Here is a 27,098-nt window from a genome sequence, read left to right as displayed (position 1 = left end):
GCGCCTGCGCCGTGCGGCCGCCGCGCGGGGGCGGTGCGACGCGACGCCGGCGGGGGGCGGGCCGCAGCCGGTGGCGAGGGTCGCGCGCGCCGGGAGCTGAGGTACCGCCGCGCGGGGCCGCGCCCCTCCCCGCGCCGCTGAGGGGGAAGAGGCGGGGGCAGGGGCTCCGTCCGGCCCGGCCCGGCCCGGCGGGGGCTGTCCTCCGTCCGGCCCGCCACAGCCGGTGGGGGGGGCAGGGAGGGAGCGTGAGCGGCGCCGTGGGCGTCCGCAGCGTCGTTCGCGTCTCTTCCGGTCTGGCCTGGTCCGTGGTGGCGGTGTGTAACCCCGCTGCCGGAGGTGGCGGCGAGCGGAGCCTGGCGCTGTGGGCCGCGGAGGCCCTTGTACGCCGCTGGGCCCCCCAGGCGTGCTGGAGGGGCCTGAGCCTTCCACGGCGTCTGCTGTTTTCCTTCGGCCGTGTGTGCCCTCGGCTGTCGCCGGTGGCGGGTGGGAGCTGGTTGGGAGGGTCTCTGGCAGGGTCGGGAGGGACCTGCAGCAGCATCCCGAGCCCTGGCTGTCCCTGGCTTCGGTAGCGTGGGCTTGTGAGGACGCTGCATCCGCATTCTCTTGCTAGTAAGTAATACGGCTTGGCTTGTGGAAGAAGGCGCCTCTACAAGGTTTTCCTCTCTTTTTGGAGTAGAAAAGGAAATTAACTTCCTCTCAGCAAAACTCTGCTGCAGTAAAAAATTAATATAAAGTAAAAGTAACTTACGTAGCGTTAGCTGCAGGTAATTCAATTAATTTTTAATCACAGAGACAAGGTGTGAGTTTCATGGGTGGCCAGAGTGGCTCTGCGCCCTTACTGCCCCAGCCAGAGTAGCTCTCCATCATGCTGCAAAAGGATTGCCTGAAGAGTTCGAGAAACTCCTCGGTAGTCAGTGGAATTTTGGCCCATGCAAAGTTTGCAATGAGAATGTTGGGTGTTATAATATCCTGTAGAGTTCCCATCAGTTAGCAACTGGCCTAACTTGTCACAACATGGAGTAGCAAGCACAGTGCGCTGATAACAGTTCAGAGTTGGATAAACAACCAAGAGAGGAAGGGTTGCAAATCTAGTAACTGCCACTTTGTTCCTGTTTTCTCACAGTTCTTTCATTAAGTAAGTTAGTAGCATGGACAAAATCTGAGTGTTCATTTATGTCGACCTGTTTTGAACTAAAGTGTATTGTAAAAGCTCTGAAAATTCTCACGTTTTCCCAGTAAAGTACCTTCTCACTGATCTCATTGTACAACCTGCTGTTTTCAGTTTTAAGTTGATCTCTCTCTGTTTAAAGGTAGCTTTCACATTTAGGAATGAGTTAAAAAGTCTTAGAAAGCTAAGTAAGCTGCGCAACTATAACTTTCCATTCCAGGTTTTAATGTGTACTTTAAGCTATGTGCTTGGTACTTTTGACAAACAGTACTTCCACATGTATATTTCAGTGTTTAAGGGTTTCTGCCACATCTTCCTTGATGTACCCGTTTCCCACTCTGCTTTGCCTGTTGTTATGATGTGTATTTCATTGATGCAAACAAATACAGTAATGCTTTTTGTCTTGCTGCTTATTTTAGATGTGAGGTTGAATATGGAAGCATTGCTTTCTACAATAAAGAATTCTTGGATACTTTTCTTAGAGGAGATTTAAAGCTTTTTAATTCATAGCTGAAGTATTACCATATTTCAGTAAACATTATTATAATTAACAGACATAATTTCCTTTCTCTTCTTGTCTGATCAGAAAAGTCAGATATCCAAACTGAAGGCATAGGCAGGCTCTTTCTCATGTACCTATCTGCATATGAATGCAGTTCCGCCCTCGGGTTCGTTGTTTGGTTTTTTTCAGAACTCTATGCCTATGTTTAACCTTTTAAAGCAGTGGAAGACTTTGTTGGGGATTGTTTTACACACATCGTGGCATCACCCAGACAAATATTCCAAATAGTAATGTTACACAGACCATTGAATTTGTCTTTTTTGCTTCAAGCCATCAACATGATTTCAGGCTCATGAGAAAAGTGATTGCAGGCTTTTTGTTTTCCCAGTAGAATGGTGTATTAACTCGGGATTATTTTCCCTTACAGAATTGCATCTGGAGTTTGCATCTGTAGTATTTTTAACTTTTAAAGCATGATTCCACCGGCAAAAACAAACTATGTACTTTCTTTTTTTTCTTTTTTAACTCTTTAGGAAAAAATGTGCCTCAGAGACTGCTGACCTCACACCTTGCAGAGACCTGCTTTACCAGGCAAGTGCCTCAGTTGGTCAGTTCTTAAGTTATGTTGAACAAAATTATTAGTTGCCTACTGAAATTGCCCTCTCCCCTATTTTGGCAAGACTCCATATGCTTTTTCCTTTCTCTTTTGCAAAGAGCATGCGTGCACATAAATACAATCAGCATAGTCCTGAAAGCAAAGGTGGTTTACGGTGAAGAGATAACTGAATATGATACAGCTGAGTTTGTCTGTAATTTTGGTGTACCGGTTGAGCTGATTTGTCTCTCCAAAGTTTCTGCTAACTCATAATAATGCTGTATTAACAAACTGTATTAAGTCCTAGTAAGATATTCACAAGTCAGTTTTAACAACCTTCTCACAGAATTCAATTTGTATGTTGCTATAGTTGATTTTTCTTTTTTACTTCCTTTAGTAAATGTGCCCTTTGGGTGGTCTGATTTTTAAAATGAATGGAGATACTTAATACTAGAGATGTACTTTACTCAAATAAGGCTGTGCTCACAAAAATGGAAAGCTAATAAATCCTGTCTCCTCAAAACCACTTTTTCTGAGTACAATATATGTCCATTTCCTTATTTCTGTTTTGTAATGTTATGTATGTCTACACTGCTATTTCAAAGTCCAACTTCAGTACACTAAAGTACCTGGATAAGATGTATCAGCTCGGGATTTAGCTAATTTAGGATCTAGGCTAGTAAACTCATGCTGGCTTTAGTGCTGTTTATACGTTTACTGTTCATCATGTGTGCTTAATGCCTGCTGTTGTTAATGCTTTCTGAATGCAGTCTAGGCATTTGAGCTCTTCGCGAAGCAGGGTAAAAACAACTGTAGGATCCAGTTTGCACGGTCAAATCTATTCACAATGTCCAATTCTTAACCACAGACAGTGGCCATCACCTGCTGCTACCTTGAAGTAGGAAGTAATTGCATAACTTCTGATAAGAGGAGTCTCAATTATTGCCCAACATTTAAGAATTTATCTTTATTTGGGAATTTATGTCTGTTTTTCTCTTAAGAAAAACACTAAATTATGCCTAAGATATTTCAGTATAAGCTAATATGCATGCAGGGGGTGGGTTACAGAATAAATGTGCTCTATTTTAGTATGCTTAGGTTCTTAAATGTTGATTTCTATTATCTAAAATGGGTCAATCTTATTAGAAACAAATGAATTGATGCAAATCAAACCTTTTTTTTTTTTTTTCTTCTTTTTACCATGGAGAAAAATTTTGAGGAGTTAAAGCCTTTTTGCTCTTAAAAAAAATATGACTCCTAGTATTTTACTAGTTGGAGAGGAGTTTGCTTATCCTGTAAAACACACAATCGCTATAAATATAGCGTCATTTGTAATGCTTCTTCAGGCAAAAGGTTTTAAAGGTTCTGACTTACACCCTGGCCCACCACCAATGTCTTCATTTTATACTTTTTTCCAGCACTGAGGGTGGTTGCACATACTTTATCAAGAAGAAAATACTCAAAATAAAAATTAAGTAAAACAAACAAACAAACAATAAGCAAAAATCCCCACACCCAAAAAACCACTCACCACCACCCCCCGCACCCCCCCCCCCATGTTGTTCACATCCGGTTCACCACCAGCCCATCCCTGATAGGACACATTGTTATCCAATGTATCTTTTCAGATTGCTTTTCTCCGCAAATTGTACCTTGCTCTTTAAGTCAATAAAATGTTGCTCTTCGTTACTAATTTGTATCTCACAGCAGTATTACTTGTGTGTTATCTCATTGTTCAGTTCTCAGACCTGAAGAGAACCTTGCATATTCCTTTGGCAATGGGTCCTAAAATCTCTGTGGTTTTGAGAATATATTAGCATATGGTACTTTCCTGATAAACTTGGAAAACTTCAAATATTTCAGAAAGCTGTGGGGATATTTTGACTTTGGATAGCTGGCAAGAAGCGTTTAATGTATCATTGCAAATGCTGGGTTGTTTTTCATTTCTTTATGAATCATGGCATGGGGTATTCTAACTGTGCTGTATGTTGAACACTGAAAGTCTTCATAATACTTTTCAAATCTGAAAAATGAAGAAATAATACATCCACACTAGTGTATGTCCTCATGCCCTCACATTTCCATGTGATCTGTATGAGTTTCCAAGAATAAAATATATTGTAATTGCAGTATTGCTTGTTATGGTTCTCTTTTTTTTTTTTTTTTCATAAACCTGCATTCTTTGCTCATACTTAACCATAGAGGAGAAATGTAACTTTTAAGGCCTGCAGATTCTTACTTGAAATGTAAGTAAATCAGTGTTGCTTTCTGTCAGTGATCACTCTCAGAAAAACTGAATAATAATGAGATTTAAAAAAATTAAATAATCAAAATAAAATAAATAATAATAAAGAAATAATAAAGAGGGTGATTTTGTGTTCAGATTGTTAGCCTGTGGATTTACAAACAAAACCATGCAATTTTACAAACAATAAATTCCATTCCTTTCTATTTTCAAGCATTTTGTGGACAATTCAGTCTGAGGTTGTTTACATTCTGTAGCCATCAAGACTCCTAATGGAGATAAACCTGATTCCCGTCTAAGTACTGTGCTGCAAAGTCCAGCTGTAACTTAGCTCGCCCAAGCAGAACAGAACTCAGTGTGTTTTTTCCCCTCACTGTGCAGTCATATTGTTTTACTTCACACTAGTGGCAGTAGTTTGAAGATGAGATTAAATGAAACTGGGAATTAAGTTTTGCGCTCTTTAGTTGTTGCTTTTAATGTAGGAAAAAGGCCCAGCATTTTTGTCATATTTTTAAACTTTGCAAATGACGCTTTTAGTATTCTGAAGTTGATTGTATAAATTCCAATTATGGTGTGAGTATTGTTAGATGTGTTTTGGTTTTCATCCCCTAATTGTAACACAGGGTAGGGTTATGCTTTCATTTAAGAAACCTATCGTTGTTAAATGGCTAAGGAGAGGAAAAATCCTAAGTCTAACCAAAAATCAGTTCTCAAAATTTGATCTATTTTCAATTACTGCCTTTTTTTTTTTTCCAGAAGTCCAAGTAATTTGGTACTTTTCTTGGAGAGATAGTGTAGACAGTAATTAATCTCTTGTATAAAAGAACAGAGACACAGCATTAAAGAAAGTTCAAACCTTTGTAATTATTAAAAGAAACAAAAGTAGCATAAGTCTACAGAGAAGAAAGAACAGCTCTAAAATTATTTAATGTCTGAAAAGCCTGTGGTGTAGAATGCTGATCCGAAAAAGACTATATGATGAAAAGGTTTATGAAATACCGTTATTTTTGCGTAACCAGACCAATGTAATGGATCAACATAAAAAGTTTGAGTTTAATACAAACCACATCAGATTATTACTAGTTATTATTTTAGGAGAGATTAGGTGTCTGTGAGAAAGTCTCATACTAGAAGTCTTCTTTGACATACACTTAGTCCTTGTCAATGATGGTTGTCTCTGAAGACTGACAGATCTTCGTTACATCATTTAAGAATTAAGTCTCCTATAGCCTGCTTATTAATTGTACCAACTGAAAAAGCACCACTACTGAACACATGCACTGGGGGGCAAAGATTCTTTAGCAGTTATTTAGGACTGTTAGTCTGTTATGCATTCAAACCACTGCAGATGTGTTCATTGGCTGTTGTGGTTGCACCTGAAGAAACATGAGCTGCAAGCTTGCAGTTATTGATTTATTTTTTTTTTGTTTGAAAATGTTCAAAACAGACTAGAGATCAGAAAATTCCTTCCTTCTGCAGTCAGACAATTTTCAAATAGTGTATTTTAGCAGTGTTATCCTTCTAGCCATTGCTTTTTTTACATGCTAACCCAGATAACAGTAGGAGGACATTGTTACTGTCTCTATTGAGGCTTGAATGACTATTCTTAGAAATTATGTATTGATCTTTTGAAGTTAAACCCTTCTGTTGGTAGTCCCTAGTCTACACAATTAATCTCAGCAATGATCTGATTCAGAAAAAGTGCTAGAGGTAATGAGGGGAATACGCTCAGCACTTGTTGGCTGTCCTTAAGCAGCAAGTAAGTTAAAACACGAACAACGTGAGCCGTAAGCATCAGTAGACCATCTTCTCTAGAATTTAGTAATAGAAGCAGCTGGAAGGAAGGCTAAAGCAGAGATTCTACTCCCCCTGATACACATCTTGGTGGTATTGATACATAAGTGAAGGCAGTGTTTGAGGGAGTGGCCTTTTATGTAGCCAGAGAGACTTTGCAGGAATTTCTTTTGGGTACTAAGTTTCAATGAAAATGGTTGTTGGGAAAGTCATATGTGGTAAGTGAAGGGGTGAGGTAGATATACATAACTGGCATTATTTATGGGAAGGAAGAGAAGTTGGGGATCTTTGTATTTCTTATTCATTTTCTGCTGCTAACCTTGGCACCATAGTTTGGCATCTCAAGAGAAGTACATGAGCAGAAATGAAGCAAACAGATGTAGTGGGTGTGATTAATGGTAGGTCGATAAAGTTTAAGAATGTTGTTGCAAGGAACATGCAGAGAGGGAGAGAGCTCTACAGTGGATGTTGTGAACACTGTTCAGGGAAACTAAGTTAACTTTGTGTGGTACTGACAATGTATGTGTTGGTTTCAGAGTGCACCAAGGAAGCAGTGTCACAGGAAGCTTTTCAGGTGTCAATGTGAGAAACACTTGCATTCCAAAAGTGCAGTTAAATCATCTGTATGTCTGCCACAGTGTGTAATACCTAATGGCATGTAGCTGTTATTAGCATGTTGGTCTATTCTAACAGACATAATGCGGGGCAATGGAGGAATTATCACATACCGGTTCTTTGCCATTTACTTCTGGTTTTGTACTGAGTGGCCAACCCAGAAATGACAGTGTGACGCAGTAAATATTAGTGGACAGCTGATGGTACTTAAGGAGGGAAAACGTAGGAGTTGAAGATACAAGCACACTGCCTGAGACACAGTTGTGGAAAATAAGTGTCCCAGAATGATGTATGATGAACGATGAATGATGAGAGAAGCTTCTTGAGGATTGGATATGCAAAGAAATAAACTATATACTTTGGGAATGTGAAGCTGAAGAGGCATCACAGCACACCTACCAGTCCAGGTCCTCAGCACCAAGGAACTGCTGCTCACAAAACTTCCACAACACCTTAGCCTCATGGCTTTAACTGTAGCAGTATAATTGTGCAACTAGCTACACAGAGAAATGCTACAACTGCTTATGTAGTCTCTTGTGCCTATGTAATACCTTTCCACAAAGATTTGGTCTTTTATTCATTAGTATATATGAAACGTGTCAATATCACCTACTTTAAACATGGGCCTTGATGAGTCATTGGTGTTCCACCTTTGGGAAAAGTTACTCTTTCCAAATATTAATTGACATTTCAGTAGTTAGACCATGACACAGTTCCTTGTGGAAAGTTGTAATTAGCAAAAATTATGACTATAGTTACATAAATAATAGTCTTCGTTCAGATTGGGACACTGAGGATAACTTAATTTATTCTTTCATTTCATATATGCTTTATTATTTTGTCATTTTTTTTCGCAGTGGAAGCCAAAAATACAACAACAATTAAAGAAATCTACACTTAGTTCTCCGTGAATTTTCTCTGCTGTTATGGTACTTAATTATACAACTTCCACATTTTTACAATAATGTTAGAATATACCAGCTTCTTTTGCATTACTGCTACAGGGGGCAGCTCCCACAAATGTAAGGAGCCTTGGAAAAAGCTCCACAACTTGTACAAGAGAAGAGCTGGAGGGTGAGAGTAGCTATCTTATGGAAAAGATGATAGTTTTATATTAGCAGTAGACTGACATGTTGAAATCTTGCCAGAGTAGTCACTACAGGTATCCACTGAAATCCCAATGACTTGTATTCCATTTCAGTTTTGCAATTAATTCAGGGCCAGGCAGTGTCTGGTGATGTTTGCTAGACAGCAGGGTTCAAATTAACACATGACACTTCAGCTGTGAAGTAGAGAGAAACGCTGATGAAAGCTTGCAAGCTTAAGGCATGCACACTGTACGAGAAAGTAAAGTAAATGATATCAGTCCTACCTGACCTCATAAACTGATGCTGAAATTTTATGTCAGCTCTATATGAAAAATACTTTAATTGTGTATGGACACAGCTTCAATATGACTTTTTTGATCATGTACCAGAATTAGCTTCACTCTCTTGCTTTCATAATACTCACAGCTTTAGTTCATTACACTTCTTGATTGCAACAGGATTGATTTAGCAGTGTATTGGATACTATTTTATTTTACTTGTCTCCAGCTGTAGGTTAATGCTGTAGGTTAATAAATGTTAGCTTTGGCAAGTCATTCTGATTGTTGCATATGTGTAATGAGGGAAGCCTGATAATACTCTTTTCTTTCAAGTTTTTTCCATGTTTCCAGCTGAAGGTTGGTAACGCATAGAAAAGACAGATAAAATATAAAAAGCATCCGGTGATTCCCGTGTATCCAAATGGGCATTTAACACTCCAAAACCAGCTAAAGTCCAAACATCCTTGTTTTTTTCTTCACATAAGTTGTGAAAATAAGGCTTCAAAAAATTATGTTGTCTCAGCCTGGCAGCAATGATGTGCTGTGTAATAGCTAAAATTCTTGAAAATGCAGTCTTTTTTTTTTTTTTTAAATTAACTGTCCTTAGAATATGTCTAATTCAGCAATGACCTATTCATAGGCAAGTTGTCTGGTAAAGATTCCCAGGTGAAGTATATGACTGATGTTTAAAAAGCGTATCTTTAGATCACACCAAAGTCGTTTAAGTTGTTTGCTGCTGTGCAAGACAAATGTTTTGCAGTCCGGTGCAGCAAGCTCAGTTTTTGGTAAAAATGCATCTGTTCCCTCTTCTTTTACCGTTTTTCCCCCAGCAATGGCCAATCTGTTGTTTCAAGAATTTTTTCTGTGTATGAATAGATGTGTATACATATTATTTTTAACTATGTTTAAAATGTATGTGTGCACGTGGTTTTTTTAATATATATATATGTATATGTATATATTTCTTTTTATATTTTAGAGCTGTGATGGCCAGTCACCAAGCAGAAGTCCAGAGTTTGAAGCTAGATAATGATTCAGTTATTGAAGGAATAAGTGACCAGGTACTGGTGGCAGTTGTGCTCAGTTTCACTTTCATTGCTGCTCTGGTATATACACTTTTAAGGTGAGAATATGTTGACAGGAATTAATGAACATAACTGCATTTGTAAAATTCTTACTTTCTCAACAAATTTTTGCACTGGTATATAAAACAGCTGTGATTTTGTGACATTAAGGAAATGATTGTTTGATCACTTACTCTATGAAACTCTGCTAAGCAATTAGTTAAACAGTTTAATTCACAGTTAGAATGAAGTGATGCATTTCTCAAAAGTGGTTTAACTCTTCCTTGTCTTCAGATGGTCAAACTGAATAATGTTCATCATTCCTTAAGACCGAAGGTGGCTGAATTCACAGTATATACGGCTGGTGTGCCATATTTGGTTACATAGTACAGATTTGTCAATAATGACTCCACAATTAAGATTGGGTATAATCCTCCAATGTGCATTCTAGTTGCAGTCTCCTTCCAACAAAAAAGAACCCCCCAAAAACCCAAACCTGAATAAATTGGCTGCTTGGTTTGTAAATGAATACACTGGAAAACAATGGACTTTAGTATGCTTTCCATAAAGCAAAATGTTAAGTTCAGAATTCAATAACTTTAATGGTCAAGTAATCAAAGATTATTATTCATTTCAGAGTTTGTCCTTGCAACCTAACAAATGTCTTAGCCTATATCTTTTGGGAAAATAAATCTGAGCTTCAGATTGGCTCTTTTTGTTTAATGGATGTCTGTAGACTTCTGAACACAGAAGAGTTTTAACAACTAAGAGAACTCAATTTTGGTGATGCATTGGCATTATCAATTTAGTGAGGAGGATCTGTCCACATGACAAGTATTAGCAGGGTAGGAGGTATTTGAGAGCAAGCTACAAAAGAAACCAGAAGTGGGAAAGCTTGGTTGGACTGCAAGGCAGTGCTGCTGTTCAGGACTAGGAGATAGCAAAGTAAGAAGTATGCACTTCACCTTACTATTCTTTCCAAGGCTGTTTCAGTTATTCAGAGGGCTTCAAGAGTGCCTCTTTTTCCTTTGCTCTCTTACGCTTTCTCTACCCCCTATATTGACATTTTTAGCATTTTTGACTTGAATTTTAAGTGTTTAGTTTAAAAGTTAACATTATTTTTGAATTTTATAAAAAGAAGCAAGTTAGGAACATGAGAAAAAGTGAGTGGAACAAGGGTCAGCAGCGCGCAAGAGTAGCAGGAGTTCAGTCAGGATTGGAGTTCAAGGAGATGATACTTCAATGATGACGGGTTACTTGGGGAGGGAGAAAAAGGCTAGTTACCTCTGCAGTGTAATGAGCCAAGTAAAAAGTGTCTGTGGATCCTGTTACATGCTCAGATGGTTTATTTTCTGGAGGGGCAAACAAACTCTGACAGAAAGCTTCCATATTTTGGAAGTCTTGAAGCTTGTTTACTTCTGTATTGTATGAATGACTACTGAAAGTCCTAACAGCATCCTCTTAGCTCTCCACTGTGCCTTCTGCTACCTTCTGAAATTGTCTGTTCAGCAGCGTTTTTCCTCTACCTCCTTTGTGTTGTCTCCATCAAAATCTGCACAGTACAATGTAAAATGTGCAGTACAAAAAGTATAGCAATTTTTACTTATTTAGCACTGAAGGGGGAGTGAAGGAGGAAAGGAGAATTTTATTTTTCTTCTGTAGTTATCTTAGGCAGTACAGCGGTCTGTGTGTTCCTTATACTGTGTCCCCTACCCGAGTCTCTTTGCCAATCATACTTCTGTATGCAACATCTGAAATACTTAGGTTGGGTAGGAGCAGGTCCTGGGTATGAACCACAGAATCACAGAATCTTAGTGGTTGGAAGGGACCTCTGAGATCATCGAGTCCAACCACATTAAAAAACAAACAAACAAACAAAAAAACCCACAACACACAAAAACAAACAAACAAGCAAACAAAACAAAACAAAAAAAAAAAAGCGCACCCACCAACTAAACCCCACACCCACAACCTCACACACAACACCCCACCACAAACCAACAATCCTGGGCACTAGAGCATGCCCTGAAGAGCCATGTCTACACGTTTCTTAAATAACTCCAGGGATGGTGACTCCACCACCTCTCTGGGCAGGCTGTTCCAGTGCTTGACCACTCTTTCAGTAAAGTAATTCTTCCTAATATCTAATCTAAACCTCCCTTGCCGCAGCTTCATACCATTTCCTCTGGTCCTGTCGTTATTCCCTTGGGAGAAGAGGCCAACCCCCGCCTCTCTACAGTTTCCTTTCAGGTAGTTGTAGAGGGCAATGAGGTCTCCCCTCAGCCTCCTCTTCTCCAAACTAAACATGCCCAGTTCCCTCAGCCTCTCCTCATAGGACTTGTTCTCCAGACCCCTCACCAGCTTGGTGGCTCTCCTCTGGACACGCTCCAGCACTTCAATGTCTTTCCTGTAGTGAGGGGCCCAAAACTGAACACAGTACTCGAGGTGAGGCCTCACCAGTGCCGAGTACAGAGGCACGATGACTTCCCTGCTCCTGCTGGCCACGCTATTCCTGATACAAGACAGGATGCTGTTGGCCTTCTTGGCTGCCTGGGCACACTGCTGGCTCATGTTAAGCCAACTGTCCACTAACACTCCCAGGTCCTTTTCTGCCGGGCAGCTTTCCAGCCACTCAGCCCCAAGCCTGTAGCGTTGCCTGGGGTTGTTGTGACCAAAATGCAGGACCCGGCACTTGGCCTTATTGAACCTCATCCCATTGGCCTTGGCCCATTGATCCAACCTGTTCAGATCCCTCTGTAAAGCCTTCCGACCCTCAAGCAGATCAACACTCCCACCCAGCTTGGTGTCATCCGCAAACTTACTGAGGGTGCATTCAATCCCCTTGTCTAGATCATCAATGAAGATATTGAACAAGACTGGCCCCAAAACTGAGCCCTGAGGGACACCACTGATGACCGGCCGCCAACCAGATTTTGCTCCATTAATCACAACTCGCTGGGCACGGCCATCCAGCCAGTTTTTTATCCAGCGGAGGGTACACTTGTCTATGCCATGATTCTCCAGTTTCTCCAGGAGAATGCCGTGAGGGATGGTGTCGAAGGCCTTACCAAAGTCCAGGTAGACAACATCCACAGCCTTCCCCTCATCGAGAAAGCGGGTCACATGGTCATAGAAAGAGATCAAGTTGGTCAGGCAGGACCTCCCTTTCATAAACCCATGCTGGCTGGCCCTGATCCCTTGGCTGCCCTGCACTTGCCTTGAGAGCTCACTCAGGATGATCCTCTCCATGATCTTTCCCGATACCGAGGTCAGACTGACAGGCCTATAGTTTCCCAGATCCTCCTTCCAGCCCTTCTTGTAGATGGGCGTCACATTGGCCACCCTCCAGTCATCTGGCACCTCTCCTGTTGACCAGGATTGTTGATAGATAATGGAGAGAGGCTTGGTGAGCTCTCCTGCCAGCTCCCTGAGAACCTTTGGGTGAATGCCATCCGGCCCCATAGACTTATGCATGTCCAGGTGCATAAGCAAATCTACTTTAATTACTACTTCCTCCTGGATTACAGGGGAGCTGTTCTGGTCTCCATTCTTATCTTCCAGCCCAAGAAGCTGAACACCCTGGGGGTAGCTGGTCTGACTATTAAAGACAGAGGTAAAGAAGGCATTAAGTATCTCAGCCTTCTCCTCATCCTTGGTTGCAAGGTTTCCCCCCGCATCCAGTAAGGGATGGACATTCTCTGTCACTCTCTTTTTGTTGATGTATTTATAGAAACTTTTTTTGTTGTCCCTTATATTAATTGCCAGGTTGAGTTCCAGCTGGGCTTTTGCCTTCCTGATTTTTTCTCTGTATGACCTAACACAATCTCTGTACTCCTCCTGAGTTGCCTGTCCCCTCTTCCAAAGGTGGTAAACCTTCTTTTTTTCCTTAAGTCCCATCAAGAGCTCTTTGTTCATCCAGGCTGGCCATTTTCCCCGCCATTTAATTTTGCGCCTCATGGGGACAGCCTGCTCCTGGGCCTTTAGGATTTCCCTCTTGAAGAGCGTCCAGCCGTCCTGGGCTCCTTTGTCTCTCAGGACTACCTCCCACGGGACTCTCCCAACCAGGGTTCTGAACAGGCTACATGAATGAAAGCTTAAGGTAACAAATAAGATTGCAGGAGCTGAATAAAAAGGGAAAGTAGGATGAAAGGAGTATATGTTGCAGTAGATTTTATGGGGCAGAAGTGGAATATGGAAAGAACTGTTGAGAGATACAGTTAATGTGCTTGTTTCCAGTAAGGGAAATTCAATGAAGCATCACATCAGGGCATGAGCCAAAGGTCTCTGTGCTTTTGGTGGAGAAACTTATTAGCAATAATTAACATACATAACAAGTTTCAGGTGTTTAGTTTAGTCACTATGAGATACTTTTGCAAGGCCTGTATGTGCTTAAGTTATAAATTTTGACAAAATGCAGTCAGTTTTTTTCTATTATCTTTTAAATTTTGAGTAGGTTGTCACATGAGACCGAGAAAATTTAGTTCGTCCAACAAATTAAGGCAGCCTGACCCTCCAGTGTTCTGTATCAGAGATTCCCAACTTGTGCCAGATGACTTACCCATGTTTATAAATCTGCAGATTTAGATCTTTTTCTGTATTTTTCTATCTCATCATATGGTTTGATTATATGATCTAGTCAGTATTTTCAGCAGAAGTGAGATCTTAATCCTTGGAAATTAACAATGGCCATCATTGCACAGTGGTAACACCAATCTCCATAGGTACTCTTTCTCAGTACTGAATGAGTAGGCAGCCTTCCTCTTTGTGTAATGATCACTTGGTGGGACCCTTTGTGATACACATGGGGACCTTTTTCCTCAAGTTACAGGGTGCTAACACTCAGAAACGGGGAAATCAAAAGATTCCACATCCTAACTGTTTCTTTGTGGCTTGTGATTGATAATGTTTTTAATTGCATAGCACCATACCATTTTTCAGCTATTTCATTTATTTTCTCACACTAATCACATGACAAGTTATAAATTGGATATGTCTTGAGCTCTGCCTGTTCCCTCCTGGAAATTGTGCAGTGCTCTGCTGCCTCAGCGTTTTATACATAAATGACAGATGTTGTACATACTGTACTTCTACAGCTCTGCAAATACTCTCATGTGTTCAACATAGTATGTGATACCAGAGTAAACTCATATAAATCAACACAGCAGCAAATTTGCAATTAGATGTTTCTGAAAGAATCAGAATAAACTGGCTTACACACCTTCCACTTGTGTGTGATTTGAATTGAATTTCAATATATATATCAAATTTCTTGTAGACTGAAGGTGCAAAATATGCTCATTTGTAGCACTTAAACAGAAAAATACTTTTATACATGTAACATGTATGACAGACAACATCCACAAAATCTGACTTATGGAAGACCCAGGGTAGGCAAGAGGGTTTTAATGTAAGCTTCCCATCATATAACTTTCATATATATGACACACACATTAGTAAAATTTACTTTTTACTTTTTTTTTTGTTTAAAAAATGTGGCCAGTAGTTTTTATTCCCTTCTGAACTTTCTTCAACTTCTCTATGTGTTGTTATGCATTTAGTCCAAACAGAAAACAGAACCCAGCTGAGACCTCGACAGTGCTGAGCAGAATGTTGAGCACATGTTGAGTGAAATCCATATGAATAAGTAATGTATAAAAATGGAGAGCTTTGAATATGATGCTGTTGACTCATATTTATTGTAACTCAACACCTCTTAATGTTAGCATCGTTTTCAATTCTAATTCTGTTCCCATTGTGCTTTTGAATTTCAAACTCGTAATATATCCAGTCTCCTTTCTTCAGTGAGTCTCTTCCCTATGATTCCCCTTGGCATCTCTAACCTGTAGTTTTCTTGCCCGTAGACTCTTTCTTTTTAAAGAGTGATTAAAAAAGAATGATTTCTTTTTATATCCAGTCTGCTGATAGTTACATAAATTCAACATTCTAAATCTAAGAGTTTGCCTACCTCTTCTTATGTAAATGTTGTCTTAATCTTTCACATAGCAGATAAAATTGGAATAATTGGGATTTTTCAACTCTATAACTTAAGCAGTGAGTGAAAAAATAAGAAATTTATGAGTAGACCAACAATACAAGAACCAGTAGTGAGAAAAAAATTAAAAATATTTCTTTATGATGAATATAAAAGCTTTCAAGCAACTTAATTTTTTGCAGGCTAATGGCTTAATTTTGTTTCAGATGAAAATCTAGTTTTAACATGATTTAATGATTGATTATGGAGTCTTTCTGAAAAATCTTGCTGCTGCTGTGTAGTTTTAAGTCTTCAGAGTAACTTTAGGGTCTAGAATAAATGTCCTGTTTCCCTAATTACTTGTGTACTTCCTTTAAAATCCTTTATAGCAGGAAAGAATTATTTTTTGCCCTTTGTTCAAGTTTCATTTTTTTTTCAATCAGTTATTTTTCAGTGTTGGGTCACAGTGTTCAGTTTTCCTTATTACTTATATTTCCTTTCACAGAAATGAACATCAGAACATACACCCAGAAAATCAAGAGCTAGTGCGGGCTCTTCGTCAGCAGCTTCAAACTGAGCAGGTGCTGTGCTAAGCATTTGCATCATTGAACTGCCTGGTTTAGTGTAGACTTCTCTGAGATTCTGGAAGAAGCTGGTCTTGAAAGTTATGGAAGCTTACTTACTATACAGAGGCATCATTGAAATCTATCAAGTAATGAGATAATTTAAGGGGGGTGTTTATGGATAAGTTAATTAAAATTATATATTTTACTGGTTCTTTTTTTAAACAAATTTTTGCCACAAGGTGGAGTATCTTAGATTATTTTCTGTACTTCCTGCAATGTTCCTGGGAAGTTGGTGGTAAAGGAAAGGAAATCTGGAGTACAGCTTGCTGCCAAAGGACAGGGGTTAGATGTTTAGACTGATAATCTGTGTGTAGCAGAACAATGGCACAGCAACAAGAGCCAGGCAACAAAGATTGACACAGAGAAACTTTTTACCGAAGCCTCTAGTGATAGGGCCAAGGGGAATGGTTTTAAACTGCAAGAGGTTAGGTTTAGATGGGACATAAGGAAGAAATTTTTTACGATGAGGGTGGTGAGACACTGCGCCAGGTTGCCCAGGGAAGTTGTGGATGCCCCGTCCCTGGAAGCGTTCATGGGAAGGGCTTTAAACAACCTGACATAGTGACAGATGTCCCTGCCTATACCTAGGGGATTTTTACTATATGATCTTTAAAGGTCCTTCCAAGCCAAACCATTCTATGGTTCTATGATCACATCCAGTTCTGACATGGAGAGGAGAGGATGGGAAAGTCTAGGCCAGGTTACTCGAAATTGCTGAGTCACAGGCCTAGAGTGAAAAGCCATACTTTTGGACAGTATTGAGGACAGTGTTTCATCACAGTGCTTCTTGAAATAATGACAGACTCTTAACTACAGTGCATATTCATGTGAAAGACAAATTTGGCACAATGGGGAGTAAGACCATTTCATGGAAGTGACATACACAAGCTGATGTCTATGCCTGGGCTTGGGAACAGTAAATACTGCAGCTGACAGGCAATGGAGTTTAGTTACCTGGCTCTGGACAGAACTGCTTAGGATAATGAAGTAGCAGTCTAGATCTGAGTCGTTATTCATGCTTCAGCATGTCTAACCTAACTTAATGTGAAGGACCAATGAGGTTCTTTCTTTGTGGTCTTTAATGGGATTGAAGCACACACTTACATAACAGATGAAGGAAAAATAACGGGCTTGTCGCAAGAAGAACTGGCTTAGTGAATGAGTTTTTGCATTTCAGTATGTTTGATTTTTGAATTTAAATATATTTCTCTTTCATTTCACATAGTTTTTGCATTTGACTGACTTCTAGTAAAGAATACTGTATTTATTATTTTTTTTTAAACTCAGTAGACTTATACAAAAATAGTATCTAACACTTTGCATTTCTCTTCCTTTCTAGCAGGATGCTTCTGCTGGTGATAGACATCGCTTCTATACAGATATGTCCTGTCCAGTGTGTTTGCAACAGGCTACATTCCCTATAGAAACAAACTGTGGACATCTCTTCTGTGGTAAGCAGGAAAACAAGAAAAGCCCCAACCTATAAAGATAAAACCAGAACAGAAATACAAATTTTTGGCTCTAGTGCAGTCACCCTAATCCAAAGCTTTGTTTGATTTTAACTGCTTATCTTCTAGTCTGCATTAGAAATAATTTTTATGTAAATTGGTGAGAAAACACATTTGTGAATAAACAGTCACTTTGAATTTTTCTCTATGCTATCAGGATTGAAACTGCCATTAATTTTAAAATGTCAAGGACAGAGGGTATAATTCATTTCCCATTAGTAAAAAACTGAAGAGGCTGAAAAACACTTGGAAATATATAATTTTAAAAAAACTGATTTAGAAAGACAACGGGTGGCACCGTTTACGGTAAATCATACGATTTAGAAAGAGTAAAAAATTCTGCTTGGTGTTATCTCAGAGTGTTTTGGTTTTTTTTTTCTTCGAAGTCATGAAGAATTAAGACTAAGTTCACAATACTTAAAGTGCTTGCCTTTTTCCTTGAGGTCCATCTGTTAAAATTTATATGTAAATGCCCGATGTTGCATTTTGCTTCCTCTCCATCAGGTTCCCAGTAGGATTCTGTCTTCGCATTCATCTAGTTTTATGGAGTATATAATGCATACCATGCCTAGTCATTTAAATGAAAAAATTTACAAATTTGGAAAACAGTTGAAGCACTCGGATTTTTATATATTCCTTCATCTGTTGAAACTCTGATAATAAAGCCAGGTTTTTAGAATAAATTTTACATCTCTTGACATTTTTGCCACTTCTAAATTTTAAACTGGTAAAATTTTCAATTATTTGCTTCTTCAGTTAATGGTTAAGAAGTTTTATGTCTTTTCAGGAAATAATACCTTAAAATTAATTATGTGGTTGAACCTATTCAGGATTTTTCTCATTAATAGCATTGGATTTGAACACATAGGTTCTTGGTTCTTCGGTGAATGCTGTATACAAAATTACACCAGAAAAGGTAGACTTAACCTAACCGCTTGTACACTTCTGTTTTTTTCTTGGTGCGTAACATATTATTTCATGCAATGGGTGTTTCAACTCAGCGGTTTAAGTGTCTGTAACTTACCTTCATCAGGTTCCTGCATTATTGCCTACTGGAGGTACGGCTCGTGGCTTGGTGCCATCCGTTGTCCAATCTGCAGACAAACGGTAATATTTTAAGTAATCATGGACCTGGTAGTTTGGCTATCTAGTATAGCTTACCAAAAAAGCACTTATATTTGAACTGCAATAGTGAGACTGACAGAAGTAGAAGTCTGAGAAGCTGAAAGAATATGGATATACGAGATGTAGATGGTGGACATTAAGGTTTTTTGAACTTTATGCTTTGGCAAATGGCTCAAAAAATACAGATTGTTCCTTCAACTCAAATATAAGTGAACAGCACTGATAACAGTCATTTTATTTTCTGTAAAGGAATATATGAAAGCAGAAAATTGTAAGATCTTAACTATGATTCTTCCGTGCTTTCTGTTTGGGATGTGATACAACTTCTTTACCAGAACTTGCATCCGAAAGACCTGGCTGCTGTGAAAGACTGCCAGTAGGCAGTATACTACTGGTTTCTGAGAAGTACCCTCTCCATTCCTTCTCTGCCTGCCAAAAAAACCTACCCATGTCAATTTCTTATTTTGTCCCTATTTTTAGTTTGTATGTATTATTAATTTGAACAAGCATTAACTTACTTCCTACGCAACTTGCTTGCATTGTCAGTTTGAAATATGTCCCTGCAACTCATTAACACTTAGGGATCTCTGAGTCTTATAGTGTATGTTTTAACAAAAGTACATCTTTATTTTAACAGTGCACTATTTACAGAGGTAGTAACTTCTGATGAATTATATAACATGCTTCATGCCCTTGCCCATACATTATATCCTGCTTTAATTTTGTGTATCAGCAGGACAAATGACTGTGAGAGCACAGAGGAAGGAAAGAAAAATATGTATGAGTAGAGGAAGAATGAGTATATTTAGAATGTAGCCAATGAGGAGAGAGACACAAAAAATAAAAGTGAGAAACATGGACAAGGGCAAAATAAATGATTTTTTTTCTCTTCTTACATAGATATTTTTCTGCCTTCCTCTGAGGTAAATTGGGTGGTACTGGTTGCATGGTTTGATTCATTCTCACCCTGTAAAGTAGGAAAAGTAAGGTCTGATTTATAAATGGAGAGTGGCAGTATGTTCCCATGAACAACGTGAGTCATACAGAAGGTTAGTGTCAGGGCTAGGAATTTAATGTAGATCTGCTTGTGCTGTCATTTGCTAACTGTGACTGCTGCACAGATAAAAGATACCTATTTAGTGGCCAGGTACAGAGGCAGCTGTTGAAGATTGTACTAATTTAAAGTACTGCGCATTTTCTGTTTCCTATTATAATCTGCATTTTATGTCTGAAAATCAACTCCAACTGCAAGTCTTAAGTTCTCAGAAACTCCTATACAGAAAGATAACATAACATATATGTCAATATGACCTTACATACTTTTCTGAGTTTGCATGAAAATTAACACAGAACATAGCAGAATTCTCTGTCCTTATAAAAGAGCTGAAGGTTAATATATTTTTTCTGTTAACTTATTATTCTGTAGTATTCTCCTTGGTCTTGGTATGAATGTCCATGTTAAAAAGTATGAGTTTTGCTTCTTGTTTGCTGAAATGCAAGGCCATTCTAAAGATGGAAGAAAAGTGGCCTCATCGCTTGCTTTATTTGATTTTCAGTCTAAAAAAAAAAACTATATTAATTTGGTAAATCAACTTTATTCTCCAAATCATCTGTCGCACTTCTGAAACATAAACCATTTAAATGTTTAGAAAAATTACTGTTAGCTTCTCTTAGATGGAGGGTTCTTATGCTTGTCTTTAACAATCTTTTAAAAAATCAATATTCTGTAAAGAGTTGTAAGCAATTAATTTTTTTAAACTTAGCAGCAGTATCCACAGTGTTCATTTTATTTTTGCTACTAAATATTCAATTAAAACAAAGCTTGTTCTATGTAGTTAACTGAAGATTACTGTTTCCATTTATATTTCACAATACCTGCATTTAAAAGACAGTTGCACATGTAACAAAATCTCCCTGCTGTACCCAGGTAACATTGTTTTTACCACTCTTTGGTGAAGATCAGCAGGATGCAACCCAAGTACTTCAAGATGTTAATGATTACAATCGGAGATTCTCAGGACAGCCCAGATCTGTAAGTTTTGGGTAAATTTGGGTGGAAGTCAGTGGTTTTAGGGGAAACAAACAGCATTTTTGTGATTTTCTTTTCCTTCTTTTTTTTCCCCCTGGATTATGATTTTTCTCTTCATGAAGCTTAGGGACTATGAAAGTTTTTCTTAGGAAATTCATGTTTATTTCCTTAGGAAATTCATATAGTTAGGGCAGACCCACGACCTTGAAAATACTTATTTGTAATTTGTGGAAATGTGTGGAAAGTTGCATTTTTATTGTGAGAACTGCTAATAAGTCTTGAGTTCCCAATTCATGTGTTAAGCTCTTTTTTAATTATGACTTGTTAATTTGAAAGGATTAATAATTAGCCAGTAAAAATACTTAATGAAATACATGACCTTCAAGAAAGAATATTCACTTGATTGATCTCTTCACATTGATTAGAAGATTATTTTCCTCTGAGATTATGCTACAGTCTTTATTCTGCTGAGTGAAGAAAACAGGATTTTTTGATAAACAGCTAAGAGAGACAGTTGAAGTTCTATGAGCTTCAAAAATTCAGCCTTTTGAGCCTGTCTTCTATGAGCATGTTCTGATTCACAAGGTGAAATGCATGTGCATGCATACTAGTAACTTCTCTGCTTGTCTTCATCTGTTCATTGGATTTGGATATAGTAACAAAACACTAGCATGAAAAAGTTACAGTCCAGTAAGACAAAAGAAGCGTGAGATGGGATTTTTTCTTTTTCATGTTCTAAATTGTGAAGCAGTTACACTTTTGATCCAGAATAGATTGAAACTACCTTTCAGGCTCCATTAGACTTCTCTGTGGGCTCTGTGTCTAGGCCCCAGTAACCTGTCCGAGATTGTGCCAGAAGCTGCGTTAAAGCCCTAATCAGACTAGATAAATTTGTCTTTGATTTATGCACGGAGTATTGCCTTAACCACATACAAAATTCTTTTCTAGAGAACTTTTTTAGCTTAGCAATAACTCATTTTAATGTAATAGCTCTGTGTAGAAATGTGTACAGTAGAAAAGGAACCAGTATTAAAAAATTTCAAAGTACACACAAAAGTACTCACAATAAAACTATGCATGTTTCCTACTGAACAGTCCTTCAATAAGATGGCAGGATCATAGTAGAAAAATGTAAAGGAGCAGGAGCAGGGATGGATTAATTTAAAGGTTCTTTAGTTTCCTTTGAAGCTTGATCCATCCTTTGGAAACTTATGTGAATCACTGGTTAAATGCCAGGGGAAGGGGTGTGGTGTTTCTGAAGAACTGCAACCTATTCTATTTTGCCTATTGTTTTTTTTCTCACAATCCCTAGTTGTTTTCCATTCTGATCAATATTTCACTGCAGTTAACCTGTTTGTTATTTCTCACTTTCTTAGTCATTTGTTATTACTCTTAGGTCATTACTCTAGTAGTCACTGCTTTTCCTTCTTAATAGAAGCCAATGTATTTTGCAGTGAGTTAAATGTATGGTTTATGGTATAGAATAACACAGTTTGACTGTTTTCTGAAAACATATATATTCTAAATCTGACTTCTTACCCAGCAAAACTAAATCCAGGAAGTCTTATCTTACTGTTTATTGTAAAAAAAAAAAAAAGACCCGTTTAGCGTGGGCCTGTTGCTAAAGCAAAATACTAACGTTTTGTTTCTTTCTCCATAGATTATGGAAAGGATTATGGATCTGCCCACTTTATTGCGGCATGCTTTCAGGGAGATGTTTTCTGTTGGGGGCCTCTTCTGGATGTTTCGCATCAGAATATTCCTCTGCTTGCTTGGAGCCTTGCTCTACCTGGCTTCACCTCTGGATTTTCTTCCTGAAGCCCTCTTTGGAATTCTGGGGTTCTTGGATGATTTCTTTGTCATTTTCCTTCTGCTGATATATATTTCTATCATGTACCGAGAAGTGGTAACGCAGCGGCTGAATAGATGAAATGGATGAAAATGACCCAAATGCAGAGGCAGTTGTGGAATGTTTTAAAAGGAGAACTATAACATAAGTATGATATAGCAAGGCGCCTGTGTACAGTTTCGGTAGTTACAATTCCATAGCTGGCCATCTTACACAAATACAAAGGGTTAGTATGTGGTGGTGTTTAACTGGAATCTTTAATTTGTGTATTACGTACACTTCATGAGGATGAGGTTAGTTTTATAATGTAATAAACAACCTTAATCTACTTCCACCTGATGAACAACTGTATGTAGTGAAAGCAGAAAACACCTTTTCTGGTGTGTGGTTTGTGAAAAAGGAGTTCTAATAAAGGACTTCTAATAAAAATTCCCTTTGGGTAATCTAGACATGTATAAGGAAATTCAGAAATTCTTCACAGTCCAGTTATCACAACTAAATTGTTTAATGTCTCCCTGTTGTGGGCTAGAGTTTTTTAAAATGTAAGTAGCTTTGTGTGTCTCTGTGGAAGAAGAAACCCAAGGACCACATTACGATTATCACCCTGCAGTTTGCTGTTGTCCACATGCATCACAAAACCAAGGAGAACAGCTCAATATTGCTTGAACAGCACTATGTACAGCTGCATGAAATTCGTACAATTTTATTTTTCTATTTGGGAATACACATACAGTATCTGATCTAGATAGAGAAACTGGTATTATGCACGCCAGGCTGGTTAGTGCTCTATTTTTAAACAGGAGCATGTTTTTTCTCTTCAGGCTTATTTATTTGGTAGATATGTATCTTGGAACCGGGGGTTTTATGCTGCTTTGGGTCAATGCAATGTATCTGAAGGGAGAGCTTGCATTCCTTTAGTTGCATTAAAGCATTGAGCCAATGGAGAGAACCCTCAAGTTTTAGATAGTGGTTGAAGAAAAGAAGTCAGAACTGGATATTTATAGTACAGAACTCTACCTGAATGTACATCCTGCAATACAGGTATTAAACAGCTTAGATGTTGGGGCATTTGATTTTCAGTTGGAGTTCTTTTTTTTGGTTGGTTGGTTGATTTGGCTAGAGGGGGTTCTGAATTACCTTGAAAAAGATGTCATAAGGGACCACAAAAAAACCTGGAAATACCAGGAGAATAATTATCCTTAAAGTTGATTTGGTTGGGATTTTTTTTCATGCTGAATTTGAATATAGGCTATCACAGCTACAGAAATAATTTTAAAATATTTTCATTTTAAGAAATGAATGCCACTGGAAAGGTCAAGGACATGATAGACCTATGTGCTTTTTCGCTAGGGGAATGATAATTGCCATTTTATTTTAACTTCCTGAGTACTTGAAAGACAGTGATTAGACAGGTGATTCTTTGTGTGTTTACATATATGGGATGAGACTTAAAATGAAAGGAACCTTTTCACAACTTCCATGTTTTGGCCACACAGGTGTCTTTCCACAGCTTCTAGCACCTGGGCCTGTGCAGGAAGATCATAGAGCTGGCACCTGACACATCAATGGTTGGGGGTGGAGATTGTCCTTCAGTGTCAGTGTTTTAAATGACATTCATTTAAAAGTAAATTCACTGATTTGCCATCTGAAAGTTTGCTTTTGAAAATCCAAAGATGTATTTCAAATTAACTGGAAAGCTAAATTTTTCCATGTTGCTATTTGTTAGAGATGGGCGAGAGGAGAAACAGGAAGTGAAACAAGGGTGGGAGGAGGAGAGCAAGACAGAAAAAGATCTTTTTTGGAAGTGAATGCTATTTGTTTTGGCAAACTAACTGTTTTTGAGCGTCTCAGTTCAGCTTTTCCCTTTCTGTTGGCATCGCTAATGTATGGTGATGGTTAGTGGCTACCTCAGTTAAAAGTCATTAAGGTATTATTGAGTAAGCATAGGATATTCATAAACTTTTAGGTACATTTACAAAGCCAGATAGTAGTTTAGGATGTTAGGTAAAACAGGATTTTGCAGTTTTGCTTTAAGCATTGTTTTGATTTGGGTTTTTTTCCCCAAGAGATCCAGCTGAGAGCAAACTCCAAAACAGTATTTTTAATTAGTAAATTTAACAGCCCCTTTTCTCCTGGAGTTTAACTTGGGTGTCTGCTTAGAGAAGGGCATGAACTGCTGTTGTAGAACAACTGGAGTCTGTTCATAGAATCTGTTGATCTAGTACCTCCTCCATATGCTTACCCTGTGATTGTGTTTATACTTTTTCCCATGACTCTCTAAATCCAGAGTGGATATAGATGTACATGAAGCTGCTTACTGATTTGTTTCCATTGAGCTCCCCAATTCCACATGCTACCGTGAAGTTTATGCAGAAATACCCACCTAAGGGCTCTGCTCCCGAAGTCATGTACAAGCCACATCTGAGTAGCTATATAAAGTTTACCTGTGTTCTGCTTCTTCCTTCACTACATTTCTGCTAGCCAGAAGGGTTTCCCTTGGAGGCTTCTGCTTACTTTTGAATATTGAGTAACATTGTAAGCTTAAAATCAACACATTAAATGCTTGACAGAATTAGGACCATCCTTCCTTTTCACCAATGTGCGTGCTTGCTTGTGGAGACTTCCTTTTGCTCCTGCAAGCCACTGATGAACAGTATTACAACTTGCTTAGGCCTTTCTGTGGACAGCTGTAATGTGAAGATGCACCTGTCCTGCAGCGTCTGGCTGCTGCTTCTTTACACAAATCTGAACTAGCTGTAAGTTAGCTACCGTGGGTACTTAGCTTGAGCTTAACTTAAGCTCTAGAGCTCCCAAGAAGCTGGTGATTAATACACGAGCATATAGTATTCCTGAACTGTGCACTGCCAAGTTGTTCTGGCAGCCATGTTAAAGGTGAGTGCTAAAGCTGAGCACTGGCTTCAGAATGTGAAGGAAATATGTGATGCTCTGTGGAAACTGACTGCAAACATTGCTGTGGTTTTGTCTCCTGAAATGGGGCAGCCATGTCACTAATGGGGGAGAAGAAAAAAAGGAGAACTTTAGCAGCAAAGAAGAGATACAGGGAAAAAGTACCATTCTTTCTTAAAGATTCTTACAGCTTCACCAAAAACTGTGTGGAATATTTGATTGTTCCAGCAATATTAACAAAGGGGAAAACTAAAGTTATACTTAATAGCTCTTACAGAATAACTTGTAGCATCTTGCTGCCTAATGATCATCCTTATGACAAGTGCTGTATAGAGCAATCTGTTTCTGTGTTGTGTGTCCCACACCATTGATGTCTATGAGGGTGAGGCAGAATGGTGTGATTTGGGGATACAGTTTTGCCATAGGTTTCATAGAACTGTAGCAGTGACCTGTGTGTTACACTAGATTTTTAAGACAAAAGGATTTGAAACTACTTGTTGTTACTTTTAATGATAATAAATTGCTATTAAAGTAAGAGATTCTCTTGGTTTATTTTATCGACTTTCTGGGTGGGAAATGGTTTTATTCTTCCTTTTCCGCCTTCCCTGGGCTATAGTTGGTGGTAGCCCTGCTGCAGTCTTGATCGATTCTTATCTTGGTGTCTGTCGACAGGAAGTTCAGAGATAACTCAGTGATTTTCATCTTCATTATTGACATTATAAGGATTACAAAATTTCTAAGATCTTAGTACCAAAAGTATATTGTACATTAGAAGTTGTTTCCCTGAGCAGTCCAACCGGTACCTTCAGATCCATGGGCACTAAGCTTTCAGGATGATAACCCAGTACAGATGATTAATTAGTACCTTCACATATCAATCCTCCAAGCCAACAAAAGCATGAAGTAGGTGGATGAGAATCCAGTTGGTGAAGTAAGTTGAAAGAAACAGCATATAGTCTCTGTAGGTTTATAGGAAGGACGAAGGTTGCAGTGGGGCAGGGAAGAGCTGGATGTGACAGGTCTGTGCTGCAATCCTGTGCTTTTCCTGGTTCATGCTAGGAAAGGCCCCTGGGCTTCAGGAAGATGTGATCCATTCTGCGAAGAAATGTCCAGCAAGTCTTAGCTGGGAAGTCCAGGGCCAAGTTGGGCCAAGTCTTCTGGACTTGTAGGTGAACTTTGTAGCTTGCTTTGGTACACAGTTCCAATGTTTGTGGAAAAACATGTAATTACATATTTGGTAAGATGCTATTAAATCAGGTCGAAAGTCTGATGGGTACACGCTTGTCCTTCCATCTGATGCCTCTGTGCTTGCTGTGGGAGGCTCAGCTAAACACTCAAGAGCTCATCAGCCAAGGCTGCCAGAGTAGGTGGCTATTTTAGAAGGTCTGTTGTACAGCTGCAGTTGTAGCTAGTTTTTCTGCTTCCAAATGCCATCCAAAGAGGAAACTGCCTGTTAATCACCAACACTGGAAGCCACGCTGGCATTTGTTCCGAGGAAACAGAGCAGTAAGTCTCATTATCCCTGTTTCTTTGAGATGTAGCGTCCTAACGGGTTGCCTTCTTCCCTGCTGTGGGCACTGGGATTTTGACCTGGGGAAGTAGCTGCTAAATTTCATTCCAGCTATGATTCCCTCACCTCAGGGACCTGCAGATGTTTAGGGCAGAGAGAGGGCTGCAGGTGCTGTTCCCATGTGGACAGCACTGTGGTAAGTAGAGGTTCTTTCTGTAAACCAG

The 27,098-nt window shown here is 38.9% G+C and overlaps 1 protein-coding gene across 3 annotated transcripts; it reads left to right on the top strand.

The window, feature by feature from the left end:
* Positions 1-22: 22 nt before the first annotated feature.
* RNF170 (ring finger protein 170) lies at positions 23-25,897 on the top strand. Of its 3 annotated transcripts, none has more exons than XM_074166516.1 (8): positions 23-101; positions 2,204-2,261; positions 9,265-9,346; positions 15,826-15,901; positions 17,286-17,397; positions 18,488-18,561; positions 20,507-20,611; positions 22,269-25,896. In XM_074166516.1, the coding sequence occupies exons 5-8, from the start codon at positions 17,328-17,330 to the stop codon at positions 22,536-22,538; spliced, it is 519 nt and encodes a 172-aa protein (XP_074022617.1). In that variant the 5' UTR covers positions 23-101; positions 2,204-2,261; positions 9,265-9,346; positions 15,826-15,901; positions 17,286-17,327; the 3' UTR covers positions 22,539-25,896. The 3 variants fall into 3 exon arrangements, with proteins under 3 accessions (XP_074022617.1, XP_074022616.1, XP_074022615.1); XM_074166515.1 differs by having other exon boundaries at positions 64-101; positions 9,265-9,408; positions 17,289-17,397; positions 22,269-25,897; XM_074166514.1 differs by lacking the exons at positions 23-101; positions 2,204-2,261 and having other exon boundaries at positions 9,272-9,408; positions 22,269-22,538.
* Positions 25,898-27,098: the final 1,201 nt, after the last annotated feature.

This window comes from Numenius arquata, chromosome Z (assembly GCF_964106895.1).
Source record: "Numenius arquata chromosome Z, bNumArq3.hap1.1, whole genome shotgun sequence".
Classification (NCBI taxonomy): domain Eukaryota; kingdom Metazoa; phylum Chordata; class Aves; order Charadriiformes; family Scolopacidae; genus Numenius; species Numenius arquata.
The sequence above is the reverse complement of the archived record's forward strand: the minus strand, read 5'-3'. Positions and strand labels throughout refer to the sequence as shown.

What these genes read in the sequence shown, in the direction of transcription:
- RNF170 (XM_074166514.1), top strand. Translation starts at nt 9,272, where the DNA reads ATGGCCAGTCACCAAGCAGAAGTCCAGAGTTTGAAGCTAGATAATGAT. An exon ending in CTGGTATATACACTTTTAAG is followed by an intron (nt 9,409 to 15,825) that starts GTGAGAATATGT and finishes TTCCTTTCACAG; the next exon opens with AAATGAACATCAGAACATAC. An exon ending in CTGTGGACATCTCTTCTGTG is followed by an intron (nt 17,398 to 18,487) that starts GTAAGCAGGAAA and finishes TACCTTCATCAG; the next exon opens with GTTCCTGCATTATTGCCTAC.